General features: G+C 43.3%; 1 protein-coding gene across 2 annotated transcripts in view; it reads left to right on the top strand.

Annotated features, from left to right (window-relative positions):
• wdr32 (WD repeat domain 32) overlaps window positions 1-17,781 on the top strand; it is a 134,863-nt gene that overhangs the window by 28,655 nt on the left and 88,427 nt on the right. For both annotated transcript variants that reach the window (XM_073064010.1, XM_073064009.1), the window contains exon 4: window positions 17,383-17,585. In XM_073064010.1, the coding sequence (XP_072920111.1) occupies window positions 17,383-17,585 (203 nt within the window). The remainder of the gene's footprint in view (window positions 1-17,382; window positions 17,586-17,781) is intronic.

Below are 17,781 nucleotides of genomic sequence, written 5' to 3'. Positions count from 1 at the left end.
GAGTGATGGGCAGAGAGAGAAAAAAAGCTAAATATATCAGGGATGGGGTAAGAAGGGGAGGGGCATTAACGGAAGTTAGAGAAGTCAGAGTTGATGGTGGAAGAATGGAAGCCCCTTTGTTTAAAAAAGGTAGACATCTCCTTCATGCTGGAATGAAAAGCCTCATCCTGAGAGCAGATGCGGTGGAGATGGAGGAATTGTGAGAAGGGGATAGCATTTTTGCAAGAGACAGGGTGGGAAGAGGAATAGTCCAGGTAACTGTGAGAGTCTGTAGGCTTATAGTAGATATCAGTAGATAAGCCATCTCCAGAGATGGAGACAGAAAGATCAAGAAAGGGGAGGGAGGTGTCAGAAATGGACCAGGTAAATTTGAGGGCAGGGTGAACGTTGGAGGCAAAGTTAATGAAGTCAACGAGCTCAGCATGCATGCAGGAGGCAGCGCCAATGCAGTCGTCGATGTAACGAAGGCAAAGAGGGGGACGGATACCCGTATAGGCTAGGAACATGGACTGTTCCACAAAGCCAACAAAAAGGCAGGTATAACTGGGACCCATGCGGGTGCCCATGGCTAAACCTTTGGTTTGGAGGAAGTGGGAGGAGCCAAAGGAGAAATTATTGTGGTGAAGTCGAGACGGTTGATGTCCCGTCAGCAATTAGCAATAAAGAGATCCAGAGCAGGCAGAAGACCAGAGCGGGGTGTCCAAGAAGAGGAGGAGGGTTGAAGACGGGAGAAGGGGTCATCGGTGGGGGTAGGAGAGTCATTGCCAAAGAAGTAAGCTTGGAGACGGAGCCGGCGGAAGAAGGGTTTGGCATCATGGCGTACACGGAACTCGCTGGGGTGTGGGCAAAGGGGGACAAAGGTGAGGCCTTTACTGAGGACAGAGTGCTCTGCCTCAGAGAGTTGAAGGTCGGAGGGAATGGTAAAGACCCGGCACGGATGAGAGATGGGATCAGAGGGGGGAGGGAGGCTGGTGGTGTCGGTGGAGAGGTGGGGGGTTGGGTGAGAGGAAGATGGAGCCTCTGAGGGCCCAGGAGCTGACGATGGGATCTGAGGGAGAGGGGATTGCAGAGTGGTGGTAGGGGAAGGGGAGATGGGAGTCACAATCGCAGCATGTGAAGACCTAACCAGCAATTAAAATCTCCTCCCATTACAAGAGAGTAAGTACACATATCTGGCAAAAACGAAAATAGGCATTCAAAAAATCCTGGATTGTCTATTTTGGGGGCATATGCATTAGCAAAAACAATCAATTTATTGTCTAAACTCCCTGATACAATAATAAATCGACCATTAGGATCTGAAACAACTTTATGCTGAACAAAAGAAGCTGTATTATCTACAAAACTCAAAACTCCATGTGATTTTGCATTAAGTGAAGAATGGAACTGCATACCTTCCACTGAGTAAAAAAACGTAAACTATCACAGCTGCGTATGTGTGTTTCTTGTAAGAAAATAATGGGTGTTTTTAATTTTTTAATATAAGCAAACTTTGTTCTGTTTAATGGGGTGATTCAGCCCTTTCACATTCAAACTAAATAAGTTAATATTTCAAACCATTTTAAATACAAATCATCATGTAATTAAAAGATCTGGCCTTAAGTTTTTAAAGCTAACAAATCGTAAAGAAAGGTAGTCAAACAGGCAATCATATAATCAACCCAACACAGCTGCCAGAAAGAAATAGGCCCTCGCCCCTCCCCCACCCAAAACTAGAAGGCTGGCCAATAAACAGTCAGTGAGCTAACAACCAAGTTCCCTCCCCAAAAAATCCTGTTGACAGAAACTCCAGTCCTTCAAGGTCAATTATGTCCCTACCAAGACACAACATAAGAAAAATAACTCAGTATTCAAAAATATAAAAGGATCAATTTAAACAAATTCAAAGAAAACGATATTATAATAAAGCCTCAAAAAGGGATATAATAAAAAAAGTATCAAATAAAACAAAAGACAATATATGAACAGCCAAAACGTAATTTCAAATTCATATTAACGGAATAAAAAATTGATCAAATATGAAATGTAAGTTTTAGACTTCAGCCGTCAGAAACTCTTGTGTCTTCAACCGACTTTATTCGTCTTTGCAATCCGTTCTTCAAAACAATACTCAGACGGGCGGGAACCCGAAGGGATGGTTTAAATCCTTTATTGTAAAGTTCCGACATAACTTCAGGCGAATAGCCTTCCACAAATCTGACCTTGTAACCATGGAAATCGATCATTCCTAGTCGATGGGTATGGCAAATTAAAAGGTTCTTAATATGAAATTCATGAAAACTTAGAATGACCAACCTGGGTCTTGTTGCTCACGACAGTGGCTTCGAAGTTGGTGAGCGATATGCTCGATTGAGCTTCGGCTCAGAAGTGAATAAAACAGGGACTAACTGTTTCAGAAAGTTTTCAAAGAACTTTGTAGGGTCAGTGCCTTCAATTGATTCTTCAAGACCCAGAATTCGCAAGTTATTTCTCCTATTTCTATTTTCTAGACTGTTAATCCTTTTCATCATTTTTTCATTGGATAAGGATAACTCTTTGTAGAGTTTAATTATATCTTCAACATCCTCTTCAAGTGTCAGCCAACTTTGCAGTATTTTCCTGAATTCAGTTGTCATGCTCAGTTAAAGATTGTTGGATTGTATCCAATTTGCCATTAAGTTGTTGAAACTCCTCAGAAAATTCTGATTTTTACCTAATAAAGAAAGTCACTGATTGAATCCAGAGTGACTGGGGATTCATCTTCTGTTTCTCTTTCTTTTGCAAAAGCATTTGTTTTTTCCCCAGTCATAGTAGAACAGTATTAAAGTATTATAATAAGGTTTCAAAAAAAAAAACTGGTAGGAGACAATAAAGTAAGTAGGGTAGGAGCAATCTAAAACGTTGTTACTCCATCAGCTGCCAACAGGGCTCTCTGCATAGTTTCCTGAAAGGAAAATCCTGCCTGACAAACCTACTGCAATTTTTTGAGGGAATTACAAGCAGGGAAGACCAAGGAGATGTGGTTGATGTGCTGTACTTGGATTTTCAGAAGACCTTTGACAAGGTGCTGCACATGAGGCTGTTTAGCAAGATAAGAGCCCATGGACTTACAGGGAAGTTACTAGCGTGGGTGGAGCATTGACTCATTGGCAGAAAAGAGAGTGGGAATAAAGGGATCCTATTCTGGCTGGCACCCAGTTACCAGTGGAGTTCCACAGGGGTCGGTGTTTGGGAGCATGCTTTTTACGATGTTTGTCAGTGATTTGGACTTGGGATTAGTGGATTTGTGGCTAAATTTGCTGATGATAGGTGGAGGAGCGGTTAGTGTTGCGGAAGCAGAGAGCCTACAGAGAGACTTGGATAGTTTAGGAGAATGGACAAAGAAGTGGCAAATGAAATACAATGTTGGAAAGTGTATGGTCATGCACTTTGGTGGAAGAAATAAACGGGTAGATTATTATTTAGATGGGGAGAAAATTCAAAACGCAGAGATGGAAAGGGACTTGGAAGTCCTTGTGCAAGATACCCTAAAGGTTAACCTCCAGGTTGAGTTGGTGGTGAAGAAGGCAAATGCAATGTTGGCATTCATTTCTAGAGGTATAGATTATAAGAGCAGGGATGTGATGTTGAGGCTGTATAAGACACTCATGAGACCACACGGAGTATTGTGTGCAGTTTTGGTCTCCCTATTTTAGAAAGGATGTACTGACATTAGAGAGGGTTCAGAGGAGTTTGACGAGAATGATTCCAGGAATGAAAGGGTTATCGTATGAGTAATGTCTGGCAGCTCGTGGGCAGTATTCCCTGGAGTTCAAGAGAATGAGGGTTATCTCATGGAAACATTCCGAATGTTAAGAGGCCTAAACAGATTAGATATGGCAAAGTTATTTCCATGGTAGGGGACTCTAGGACAAGAGGGCATAACTTCAGGATTGAAGGTCGTACATTTAGAACTGAGATGCGGAGAAATTACTTCAGTCAGGGTGGTAAATCTGTGGAATTTGTTGCCACAAGTGCTGTGGAGGTGTATTTAATGCAGAGATAGATAGGTTCTTGATTAGCCAGGGCATCAAAGGATATGGGGTGAAGACAGGGGAGTGGGGATGACTGGAAGAATTGGATCAGCCCATGATTGAATGGTTGAGCAGACTCGATGGGCTGAATGGCTTACTTCTGTTCCTATATCTTATGGTCTTATGAATAGCTTGTTTCTGTGATCTCTGATTGTATAATTCACCTACTATAACACATGCAGTCACAGGAAGAATGTGCTAAATATGTCTGTGCTCGGGCATGAAATGGGAAAGATGAGAGAGAATTGGATTAATTTATTATTGTCACTTTACCTAGATAGAGTGAAAAGCTTGTCTTACTTACTATTTATACAGATCAATTCTCTACATACTGTATTGAGATAGAACAAGATAAAACATGGAGGGATTGTCTATGGAGTCTCTGTGGGTGGAAGTTAGGAATAGGAAGGGGTCAATAACTCTACTGGGTGTTTTTTATAGACCACCCAATAGTAACAGCGACATCGAGGAACAGATATGGAGACAGATTCTGGAAAGGTGTAATAATAACAGGGTTGTTGTGGTGGGAGATTTTAATTTCAAATATCAATTGGCCTGTCCCTAGAGTGAGGGGTTTAAATGGGATGGAGTTTGTTAGGTGTGTTCAAGAAGGTTTCTTGACACAATATGTAGATAAGCCAACAAGAGGAGAGGCTGTACTTGATCTGAAATTGGGAAATGACCCTGGTCAGATGTCAGATCTCTCAGTGGGAGAGCATTTCGGAGATAGCAATCACAACTCTATCTCCTTCACTGTAGCATTGCATTTAATTGGAGTAAGGGGAAATATGAGGCTATCAGGCAAGAACTTAGAAGCATAAATTGGGAACAGATGTTCTCAGGGAAATGTATGGAAGAAATGTGGCAAATGTTCAGGGGATATTTGTGTGGTTTTCTGCATAGGTACATTACAATGAAAGAGGGAAAGGATGGTAAGGTACAGGAACCGTGGTGTACAAAAGCTGTTGAAAATCTAGTCACGAAGAAAAGAAGAGCTTATGAAAGGTTCAAAAAACTAGGTAATGATAGAGATCTAGAAGATTATAAGGCTAGCAGGAAGGAGCTTAAGAAAGAAATTAGAAGAGCAAGAAGGATCCATGAGAAGGCCTTGGCGGGCAAGGTTAAGGAAATCCCCAAGGCATTCTACAAATGTGTGAACAGCTAGAAACATAGAAAACCTACAGCACAATACAGGCCCTTTTGCCCACAAAACTGCCGAACATGTCCCTACCTTAGAAATTACTAGGCTTACCCATAGCCCTCTATTTTTCTAAGCTCCATGTACCTATCCAAAAGTCTCTTAAAAGACCCTATTGTAACCACCTCCACCAACATTGCCAGCGGCCCATTCCACGCATTTAACACTCTCTGAGTAAAAAACTTACTCCTGACATCTCCTCTGTACCTACTCCCCAGCACCTTAAACCTGTGTCCTCTTGTGGCAACCATTTCAGCCTTGGGAAAAAGCCTCTGACGATCCACACGATCAATGCTTCTTATCATCTTATACACCTCAATTGGATCATCTCTCATTCTCCGTCGCTCCATGGAGAAAAGACTCAACCTGTTTTCATAAGGCATGCTCCCCAATCCAGGCAACATCCTTGTAAATCTACTCTGCACCTTTTCTATGGCTTCCACATCCTTCCTGTAGCGAGGCGACCAGAACTGAGCACAGTACTCCCAGTGGGGTCTGACCAGGTCATATACAACATTACCTCTCAGCTCTTAAATTCAATTCCACGATTGATGAAGGCCAATACACTGTACACCTTCTTACCCACAGTGTCAACCTGCGTAGCTGCTTTGAGCATTCTATAGACTCAGACCCCAAAATTCCTCTGATCCTCCACACAACCAAGAGTCTTACGATTAACACTATATTCTGCCATCATATTTGACTTACCAAAATGAACCACTTTACACTTATTTGGGTTGAACTCCATCTGGCTCTTCTCAGCCCAGTTTTGCTCCTATCAATGTCCTGCTGTAACCTCTGACATCCCTCTACACTATCCACAACACCTCCAACCTTTGTGTCATCAGCAAATTTACTAACCCATCCCTCCACTTCCTCATCCAGGTCATTTATAAAAATTACCAAGAGTAAGGGTCCCAGAACCCTGAGGCACACCACTGGTCACTGACCTCCATGCAGAATATGACCCGCCTACAACCACTCTTTGCCTTCTGTGGGAAACCAGTTCTGGATCCACAAAGCAATGTCCCCTTAGATCCCATGCCTCCTTACTTTCTCAATAATCTTTGCTTGGCGTACCTTATCAAATGCCTTGCTGAAATCCATATACAGTATGAAATCCTTATCCGCGGGCAATTGGTTCCGGGACCCCCTGCGGATACCAAAAAATGTAGATGCTCAAGTCCCTTACTTAACCTGATTCAGTGCGGTGGATCTTAGGACCCAGCGGAATCCCAGACCTTATTTAACCTATCTCAGTCTGGTGGACTTTAGGACCCGGCGCAGCTCTGAATCCGCAATGTTTCTGTTTATGAAAATAATCATGATCACGATTAAAAATAAAGTGCAAGTAATAAAGCGATCGGAAAGAGGTGAAATGCTATTGGTCATTGGAAAAGCGTTAGGCTACAGTTGGTCAACGATTAGAACAATTTTAAAGGTTAAAGTGAGAAAGGCCCTGCCCCGATGAAAGCTACAATTATTACTAAGCAATGCAGTGGTTTAATTATTGAAATACATATGTTTCTTAAGTGTTTTATTTGCATAGAAAGGTAAAATATGTACTATATACAAAGACAAACATTTGACTAACTGACACTAAATAATACCGGATGTACCTGTTCCGACTTCAAATCCGACTTAAAGACGGACTCAGGAACGGTACTTCTTCATAACCGGGGGACTGCCTGTACTTCTAAATCATCTCTAGATTACTTATAATATCTAATACAATGTAAATGCTATGTAAATAATTGTTATACTGTATTGTTTAGGGAATAATGAGAAGAAATGACAATAATGACACTTAAATCGAAGCAAGAGGCAGAGAGGGAAGAGGTAAAAGAAGCTCAGAGAGAAGCTTTTTTTTAACTGATCGGGGCAAAGAGGCTAGACTGCGCAGGCGTGTGACATAGTGCACTAAAGGTTTAAAAGAAAGACCGCCATATACAGCGGCCATCGTTGTAGCGGCCATTGTTGGAGTGGACTGAGGTAGAGTGGGACGGCTTTGGCTCAATCAGGCTTCGGTGAGAACAGGCAGAGGCGAGGTTGAACAGGGCATGACTGCGCAAGCGCTTGAAAGTCAGCCTCTGAGATCGGGGGGGGGAATTTGAAAAGCGAGCAGAGGCTGAGTAAGAGCTTCACTCCAGGTGACGTAAGGCTGAATAAGCTCCTTTAATTAATCTAATTAACTTAGGAGTAGGTAATGGAGGCAGCAGTTAGTGCAGTTGAGTGCTCCGTTTGCAGTATGTGGGAAGTCAGGGTGAGCACAGCTGTCCCTGATGACTACACCTGCAAAAGGTGCATCCAGCTGCAGCTCCTGCCAAACCGTCTTAGGGAGCTGGATCTGGATGAACTTCGGATCATTTGGGAGGCAGAGGCAGAAATAGACAGGAGTTTCAGGGAGATAGTCACCCCTAGGAGTCAGGAGACAGATAGTTGGGTGACTGTCAGAAGAGGGAAGGGGAATAGACAGGAAGAGCAGAGCACCTCTGTGGCAGTTCCCATCAACAATAAGTATACTGATTTGGATACTGTTGGTGAGGCGACCTACCAGGGACAAGTTGCAGTGGTTGCGTCTCTGGCACCGAGACTGGACCCTCAGCTCAGAAGGGAAGGAGGGAAAAGAGGAGAACTGTAGTGATAGGGGATTGTTGTGATGGAAAATAACTGGTTTTTTGAGTCTCAACAGTAGAGGCCTGGACACACACAGTTTTAATAATAAGGAATTTATTTACATGGGAAAGTCGGGTCAACACAAGCAACTACAATACACAGGAAGCAGTGTGGGGACAGGGTACAGTTACACAAACAAAGAACAAGGGAAAAGCACTACAGCAACTATCCCCCTTGACCTTGGATAGCTATGGCTCCCTTACCAGGACAAATGATAGACCTTCCCAAGCATAAGTCAATGCACTTACCTCCAAAGTGGTGGTCTGTAAGAGAGGGCGAGCCAAGGGCAAGTCTCAACTTTTAAAGCATGGGGCTGGGCGAGATAATCCAATTAAGGTGACCAATAATTTAGGTGTGCATTGATTAGTTGGGAGGGACCAAATGTTGATTGGCATGTGGTGTGTCCTCCGACCAGCCAGGTGGCAGTGCATCTGTCACGTGGCTGGTATCTCTGGATACAGGGATTCGATAGGGGACAGATAGGAGGTTCTGTGAAAGAGATCGAGAATCCCGGATAGTCTGTTGCCTCCCTGGTGCCAGGGTCCGTGATATCTCAGATCGAGTTCTCAGTATTCTCAAGAGGGAGGGTGAGCAGCCGGATGTCATGGTTCATGTAGGGACCAATGATGTGGGTAGGAAGAGTGAGGAGGTCCTGAAAGTTGAGTTTAGGGAGCTAGGTGCCAAGTTAAAGGACAGGACCTCCAGGATAGCTATCTCATGATTGCTACCAGTGCCACGTGCAGGTGGGTTTAGAAATAGTAAGATAGTGCAGATCAACACGTGGCTGAAGACATGGTGCATGTGGGAGGGCTTCAGATTTATAGATAATTAGGCAGTTTTCCAGGGAAGGTGGGACCTGTGTCCGGTGGGACGGTTTACATCTGAACTGGAGGGGGACAGATATTCTTGCAGGTAGGTTTGCTAGAGAGGCTCCAGTGGATTTAAACTAGATATGAGGGGGGAGGGGAACCAGAGTGTAGGAACAGATGTATGGGAGAAGGAAGAAAAAGAAGACAGTAAGTTCTTTGTACTGTTAGAGATAAACAGAGAGGAAGAGGAGGAGAATTTCTTAAATGCATTTATTTTAATGCAAGGAGCATTGTAAGAAAGGTGGATGATCTTAGAGCATGGATTGATACCTGAAAGTATGATGTTGTAGCTATTAGTGAAACATGGTTGCAGGAGGGGTGTGATTGGCAACTAAATATTCCTGGATTTCGTTGCTTCAGGTGTGATAGAATCTGAGGGACAAGAGGGGGAGGTGTTGCGTTGCTTGTCAGAGTAAATATTACAGCGGTGCTCTGGCAGGATAGATTAGAGGGCTCGTCTAGGGAGACTATTTGGGTGGAATTGAGGAATGAGAAAGGTGTAGTAACACTTATAGGAGTGTATTATAGACCACCTAATGGGGAGCGAGAATTGGAGGAGCAAATTTGCAAGGAGATAGCAGATATTTGTGGTAAGCACAGGGTTGTGATTGTGGGAGATTTTAATTTTCCACACGTAGACTGGGAAGCCCATACTGTAAAAGGGATGGATGGTTTGGAGTTTGTAAAATGTGTGCAGAATAGTTTTTTGCAGCAATACATAGAGGTACTGACTAGAGAAGGGGCAGTGTTGGATCTTCTGTTAGGGAATGAAATAGGTCAGGTGACGGAGGTATGTGTTGGTGCGCAGTTTGGGTCCAGTGATCACAATGCCATTAGTTTCAATATAATTATGGAGAAGGATGGGACTGGACCCAGGGTTGAGATTTTTGATTGGAGAAAGGCTAACTTTGAAGAGATACGAAAGGATTTAGAAGGAGTGGATTGGGACAATTTGTTTTATGGGAAGGATGTAATAGAGAAATGGAGGTAATTTAAAAGTGAAATTTTGAGGGTACAGAATCTTTATGTTCCTGTTAGGTTGAAAGGAAAGGTTAAAAGTTTGAGAGAGCCATGGTTTTCAAGGGATATTGGAAGCTTGGTTAGGAAAAAGACAGATATCTACAATAAATATAGGCAGCATGGAGTAAATGAGGTGCTCGAGGAATATAAAGAATGTAAGAAGAATCTTAAATCTTTAATTTCCTCTCTTATGAGGCATTGTAAGTGTTACTTCGATGTACTTGTGCTATTTTTGAATAATAATAATAATAAAAATATTTGAAAAAGAAGAATCTTAAGAAAGAAATTAGAAAAGCTAAAAGAAGATATGAGGTTGCTTTGGCAAGTAAGGTGAAAATAAATCCAAAGGGTTTCTACAGTTATATTAATAGCAAAAGGATAGTGGGGGATAAAATTGGTCCCTTAGAGAATCAGAGTAGACAGCTCTGTGTGGAGTCAAAAGAGATGGGAGAGATTTTGAACAAATTCTTTTATTCAGTATTCACTAAGGAGAAGGATATTGAATTGTGTAAGGTAAGGGAAACAAGTAGCGAAGTAATGGGAGCTATGACGATTAAAGATGAGGAAGTACTGGTGCTTTTAAGGAATATAAAAGTGGATAAATCTCCGGGTCCTGACAGGATATTCCCTAGGACCTTGAGGGAAGTTAGTGTAGAAATAGCAGGGGCTCTGACAGAAATATTTCAAATGTCAGAAATATTTCAATTGTCATTAGAAACAGGGACGGTGCCAGAGGATTGGTGTATTGCTCATGTGGTTCCATTGTTTAAAAAAGGTTCTAAGAGTAAACCTAGCAATTATAGGCCTGTCAGTTTGACGTCAGTGGTGGGTAAGTTAATGGAAAGTATTCTTAGAGGTGGTATATATAATTGTCTGGATAGACAGGGTCTGATTAGGAACAGTCAGTATGGATTTGTGCGTGGAAGGCCATGTTTGACAAATTTTTTGACGAGGTTATGAGGAAAGTTGACGAGGGTAAAGCAGTGGATGTTGTCTATATGGACTTCAGTAAGGCCTTTGACAAGGTTTTGCACGGAAGATTCAATTGTTAGGTATTAATATTGAAGAAGTATAATGGATTCAACAGTGGCTGTATAGGAGATGCCAGAGAGTAGTGGTGGATAACTGTTTGTTAGGATGGAGGCCGGTGATTAGTGGTGTGCCTCAGGGATCTGTACTGGGTCCAATGTTGTTTGTCATATACATTAATGATCTGGATGATGGGGTGGTAAATTGGATTAGTAAGTATATAGATGAAACTATGGTAGGTGGCATTGTGGATAATGAAGTAGGTTTTCAAAGCTTGCAGAGAGATTTAGGCCAGTTAGAAGAGTGGGCTGAACGATGGCAGATGGAGTTTAATGCTGATAAGTATGAGGTGCTATATTTTGGTAGGAATAATCAAAATAGGATATACATGGTAAATGGTAGGGCATTGAGGAATGCAGTAGAACAGAGTGATCTAGGAATAATAGTGCACAGAGAGAACTTCCAGGTTTTCCTGATGCGCGGTTGGTTGCATCTGTGGAGAAGGAGGGCTGACTGTACACTACATCTACTGCTCTTCCTTCATCAATGTGTTTAGTCACATCCTCAAAAAGTTCAATCAGGCTCGTAAGGCAGGATCTGCCTTCGAAAAGGCTATGCTGACTATTCCTAATCATATTATACCTCTCTGAATGTTCATAAATCCTGCCTCTCAGGATCTTCTCCATCACCTTACCAGCCACTGAAGTAAGACTCATTGATCTATAATTTCCTGGGCTATCTCTACTCCCTTTCTTGAATAAAGGAACAACATCCGCAACCCTCCAATCTTCAGGAACCTTTCCCATCCTCATTGATGATGCAAAGGTCATCGCCAGATGCTCAGCAATCTCCTCCCTTGCCTCCCACAGTAGCCTGGGATACATCTCATCCGGTCCCAGCGACTTATTCAATTTGATGCTTTCCAAAAGCTCCAGCACATCCTCTTTATTAATATCTCCTTCTCAAGCTTTTTAGTATTTTTTAGCATCAAACTCAACCTCCCCGTCAGGATATTGGTCCCTCTGGGATTCAATTTCAACCCGTCCTTTTTGTACAGGTCATACCTGCCCCAAAAGAGATCCCAATGATCTAGAAATCTAAATCCCTGCCCCCTGCTCCAATCCCTCAGCTACACATTTAATCTCCAACTTGTTCTATTCCTGTACTCACTGTCGCATGGCGCAGGCAGTAATCCCGAGATTACTACCTTGGCAGTCCTGCTTCTCAACTTCCTTTCTAACTTCCTGTAGTCTTTTTTTCAGGACCTCTTTCCTTTTCCTACCTGTGTCATTGGTACCAATATGTACCATGACCTCTGGCTGTTCTCCCTCCGACTGCAGGATATCTTGGACGCAATCTGAAACGTCACGGACCCTGGCACCTGGGAGGCAAACTACCATCCGAGTTTCTTTCCTGCGTCCACAGATTCACCTGTCTGACCCCCTAACTATAGAATCCCCTATCACTACTGCCTTCCTCTTCCTTTCCTTACCCTTCTGAGCCACAAGGCTGGACTCTGTGCCAGAGGCACGGCCACTGTCGCTTCCCCCAGTTAGGCTGTCCCCCACAACAGTACTCAAACAGGAGTAGTTATCGTCAAGGGGTACAGCCACAGGGGTACTCTCTTGTACTTAACTCTTCCCCTTCCCTCTCCTGATTGTGACCCACTTGTCTGTTTCCCGTGGCCCTGGTGTGACCACCTGCCTATAACTCCTTTCTATCACCTCCTCGCTCTCCCTGACTAGGCAAAGGTCATCGAGCTGCATCTCCAGTTCCCTAACTCGCTCCCTTAGGAGCTGCAGCTCCACACACCGGGTGCAGATATGGCCGTCCGGGAGGCTGGGAGACTCCAGGACCTCCCACATCTGATGCTGAGCACAGAATACTGGCCTCACACATATACTACTACATATAGAGGCTAAGACGTGAGAGAGTAGGACCAATCAAGTGTGACAGTGGGAAAGTGTATATGGAACCGGAGGAGATAGCAGAGGTACTTAATGAGTACTTTAGTTCAGTATTCATTATGGGAAAGGATCTTGGTGATTGCAGTGATGACTTACAACAGACTGAAAAGCTTGAGCATGTAGATATTAAGAAAGAGGATGTGCTGGAGCTTTTGGAAAGCATTAATTTGGATAAGTTGCCGGGACCAGATGAGTTGTACCCCATGCTACTGTGGGAGGCAAGGGAGGGGAATGTTAAGTCTCTGGCGATGATCTTTGCATCAAATATGGGCCAGGAGAGGTTCTAGAGAATTGGAGGATTGCGGATGTTGTTTCCATATTCAAGAAAGGGAGTAGAGATAGCCCAGGAAATTATAGACCAGTGAGTCTTACTTCAGTGGTTGATGGAGAAGATTCTGAGAGGCAGGATTTATGAACATTTGGGGAGGCATAGTATGATAAGGAATAGTCAGCATGGTTGTGCCTCATGAGCCTGATTGAATTTTTTGAGGATGTGACTAAACATCTTGGTGATGGTAGAGCAGTAGATGTAGTGTATATGGATTCCAGCAAGGCATTTGATAAGGTACCCCATGCAAGGCTTATTGAGAAAATAAGGAGGCATGGGATCTGAGGGTCCTTGCTCTGTGGATCCAGAACTGGCTTGCCCACAGAAGGCAAAGAGTGGTTATAGACGGGTCATATTCTGCATGGAGGTCGGTCACTGGTGGAGTGCCTCAGGGATCTGTTCTGGGACCCTTACTCTTCGTGATTTTTATAAATGACCTGGATGAGAAAGTGGAGGGATTGGTTAGTAAATTTGCTGATGACACAAAGGTTGGAGATGTTGTGGATAGTGTGGAGGGCTGTCAGAGGTTACAGCGGGACATTGATAGGATGCAAAACTAGGCTGAGAAGTGGTAGATGGAGTTCAACCCAGGTAAGTGTGAAGTGGTTCATTTTGGTAGATCAAATATGATGACAGAATATAGTATTAATTGTAAGAAGCTCAAAGCTGCACAGGTTTCAGAGTCTGTGGTTGAGAAGGCGTATGGTGTATTGGCCTTCATCAATCGTAGAATTGAGTTTGAGAGCCGAGAGGTAATGTTACAGGTATATAGGACACTGGTTAAACCCCACTTGGAGTACTGTGCTCAGTTGATTTTGGATCCAAATAGAATTTGTAGAATGGCTATGAGATTGCTTTTTAGAACAGCTTGTGGTTGGCCCACTGGGGGAAAGTCAACTCTGGTTTGGCTGTTGTGTAATGAACTAAATTTGATCAGGAAGCTTAAGGCAAAGGAGCCCATGGGAGACAGTGATCATAATATGGTAGGATTCACCATGCAATTTGAGAGGGAGAAGCTAAAGTCAGATGTATCAGTATGACAGTGGAGTAAAGGGATTTCTGGAGGCATAAGAGAGGAGCTGGCCAAAGTTGATTGGAAGGAAACACTGGCAGGGATAATGGCAGAACAGCAGTGGCTAGAGTTTCTGGGAGCAATTTGGAAGATGCAGATTAGATACATCCCAAAGAAGAAGTACTCTAAAGGCAGGATGACACAAACGTAGTTGACAAGAGAAATCAAAAGTAACAGAAAAGCCGAAGAGAGGGCATATAATACAGTGAAGATTAGTATGAGTCAGAGAATTGGGAAGTTTTTAAAAACCAAGAAGGCAACTAAAATGCCATAAAGAGGAAAAAGATGAAATATGAAGGTAAGCTAGCCAATAATATTAAGGAGGATATCACAAGTTTTTTTTCCGATATACAAAGAGCAGAGTCGAGACTTGATATTGGACCACTGGAAAATGATGCTGGAAAGGTAGTAATGGAAGACAAGGAAATGATGGACATTCTGAATAAGTATTTTGCACCAGTCTTCACTGTAGAAGACTCTAGAAGTATGTCAGAGGTTTGAGGGTGTTGGAACAGAAGTGAGTGTAGTTGCTATTACTAGGAGGAATGTTCTTGGCAAACTGAAGGATCTGAGGATGGAGAAGTTATTTATGTCAGATGGGTTATGAAAGAGGTAGCTGAGGAGCTCCATCTCCAACGGGATCCTGCTACCAAGCACATTTTCCCTCCCTCCACCCCCCACTTCCTGCCTTCTGCAGGGATAGCTCTCTTCACGACTCCCTTGCCCGTTCGTCCCTCCCCACTGATCTCCCTCCTGGCACTTATCCTTACAAGTGTCACACCTGCCCCTACACCTCCTCCCTCACTACTATTCAGGGCCCCAAAGTGTCCTTCCAGGTGAGGCAACATTTCAGTCTGTTGGGGTCATATACTGTATCTGGTGCTCCTGTTGTGGCCTGCTATATTGGTGAGACCCAGTGTAGATTGGGAGTCCGCTTCACCAAGTAGCTGCACTCCGTCATTTTTATTCCACTTCCCATTCTGACATGTCAGTCCATTGCCTCCTCTTCTGTTATGTTGAGACCATGCTCAGGTTGGAAGAACACCTTATATTTTGTCTGGGTAGCCTCCAACCTGATGGCATATTTCTTGAACTTCTGATAATGCCTCCCCACCCTCCTCACCTTTCTGCATTCCCTTCTCCCTCTCACCTTATCTCGTTACCTGCCCATCACTTCCCTCTTGTGCTTCTCCCCCTTTTCTTTCTTCCATGGCCTTCCGTTCTCTCCTGTCAGATCCTCCCTTCTCCAGCCCTGTCTCTCTTTCACTACTCAACCTACCAGCTCTTTACTTCAGCCCCCTCCTCCTTCTGGTTTCACCCATCACCTTGTGTTTCTTTCTCCCCTTCCCCACCTTATAACTCTGACTCCTCATTTTTTTTCTCCAGTCCTGATGAAAAGGTCTTGGCCCAATGCCATCTGTACTCTTTTCCATAGATGCTGGTGTGCTGAGTTCCCTGCAGCATATTCTGTGTGTTGCTTTGGATTTCCAGCATCTGTAGATTTTCTCTTGTTCGCAATATTAGTTTAAACCTCCCTCTAGAGCAGGGGTTCCCACCAATTTTTTTGCCATGTACCAGTCCCAGTAAGCAAGGATTTTGTGAACCCCAGTTTGGGAACTCCTGTTCTAGAATCTGACCAAGCCCAGTGGGTGGTTAAGTCTATGTTAGTGAAGTTAAAATCTCCCTCTAGAGCAGGGGTTTCCAACTATGGGTCTGTGGATCTCTTGTTTAATGGTATTGGTCCATGGCATTAAAAAGGTTGGGAACCTCTGCTGTAACGCTACTCAGTCAATATTAGTGAAGTTAAAACCTCCCTTCAGAGCAGGGATTCCCAATTTAGGGTCCATGGACCCCTTGATTAATTGTATTGGTCCATGACATAAAAAAAGGTTAGGAGCCCCTGCTCTAGAGTGTGACCAAGCCCAGTGGATGGCCTAGTCAATATTACTAAAGTTAAAATCTCCCTGTCGAGCTACCCAGTCAATACTAGTGAATTTAAAGTCTCACTCAGGAGCCCGACCAGGCCCAGTGGGTGGCTCAGTCAATATTACTGACGTTAAAATATCCCACTAGAGCTACCCAGTCAATATTAGTGAAGTTAAAATCTCTCTCTAGAGTTACCCTGTTAATATTGGTGAAGTTAAAATTTCCCTCTCGAGGAGGGGGTTCCCAAGCTGGGGTCCACAGACCCCTCGATGAATGGTAGGGGACCATGGCATAAAAAGGGTTGGGAACCCCTGCTCTAGAGGGAAATAAGGGATCAGGGATTATAGCTTCATAATTCATTGAAAGTAGCATCATGGATTGAGTGAACTATGGCTATTCTTTTTGGACCAAAGGATGGTGAGATCGTGTACAAGATAAGAGGTATAGATAGAGTGGAAAGCTAGAGACTTTTCCCAGGGTGGAAATGGTTAATATTGGGGGTGGGGGTGGCTAAGGATGCATAATTTTAAGGTGATTGGAGGAAAGCATAGGGAGGATGTCAGAGGTAGGTTTTTTTAAACAGGGATTGGTGGGGCTGTGGAACACCTTGCCAGGGTGGTGATTTAGGCTCCTGGATGAAAGAAAAATGGAGGGCTGTAGGGTAGGGAAGGGTACATTGATTTGAGAGTAGGTTAAAAGTCAGCACAACATCATGGGCTGAAGGGCCTGTACTGTGCTGTAGTTTTCTATGTCCTAATATCAAATGACTTGTGCAGTACTCATTGCCCTGAACAATGAAAGTAATTTTTAAAATTGCCTTCTTTATCCACCCTAACTACCTGTGTTGCCAGTTTTAGGGATCTATTTATTGGACCCTAAGGTTTCTCTTTTTATGGTATTCTCCAGGGTTCTTAGTGACCTGGTTTAACTTGCCAAATTGCATCACCTTGCGTAGGTCAGAGTTCAATTCCATCTACCATTTGGCCCACTTCCCTTGTTCCCCTAGTTTCAAAGTCACTCATTAAAACTTCATTCAGTGATGCAATGATTTGCGGAAATTCTGGAAGAATTGCTGATGCTTTAACAGGTTGAAGTGCTATCCCTCTGTGGGAGTGGTAGCATCAACTTTGCAGTATGTTGTCCAAATAATTTGCTTTTGTGAGGCGTTCTAATGCATAGTTTGTAACAAGTCTTTATCTGTAAAGATAATGTTTTGATAATTTCTTTCATTTTGTGTTAAAACAGATGCACAGAAGATGGCTGTCCACATAAAAAATTCTTTCACACCCGCTACTTGATGCGAATGCGCCTAACACCAGATTGTTCAAAGATGCTGATATCAACATCATCTGGTTACCTGCTAATTCTCCATGATCTTGATTTGACCCAATCTCTAGAAGTTTCCATGCACCGTAGTTTCAGAGGCAAACGCTCTGCTTCAGGGACAGGTTAGTTCAGTGAAAATTTCAGTTTAATTCTTTCTTAAAGATTACAAGTGCGTTCAGAAAATCTGGTTTTATGAATTTGTAATATGGATTTCAAGTGTTCTAAATGTATGCCATAGTCATTAGAGAGTACAACCCTCTGAGTGAAGAATTTTCCCCTCGAGTTCCCCTTAAGCTTCTCACCCCATCGCCTCTGGTT

Source organism: Hemitrygon akajei, chromosome 13 (genome assembly GCF_048418815.1).
Source record: "Hemitrygon akajei chromosome 13, sHemAka1.3, whole genome shotgun sequence".
NCBI classification, from domain to species: domain Eukaryota; kingdom Metazoa; phylum Chordata; class Chondrichthyes; order Myliobatiformes; family Dasyatidae; genus Hemitrygon; species Hemitrygon akajei.
This window is presented reverse-complemented; position numbering and strand designations above follow the sequence as displayed.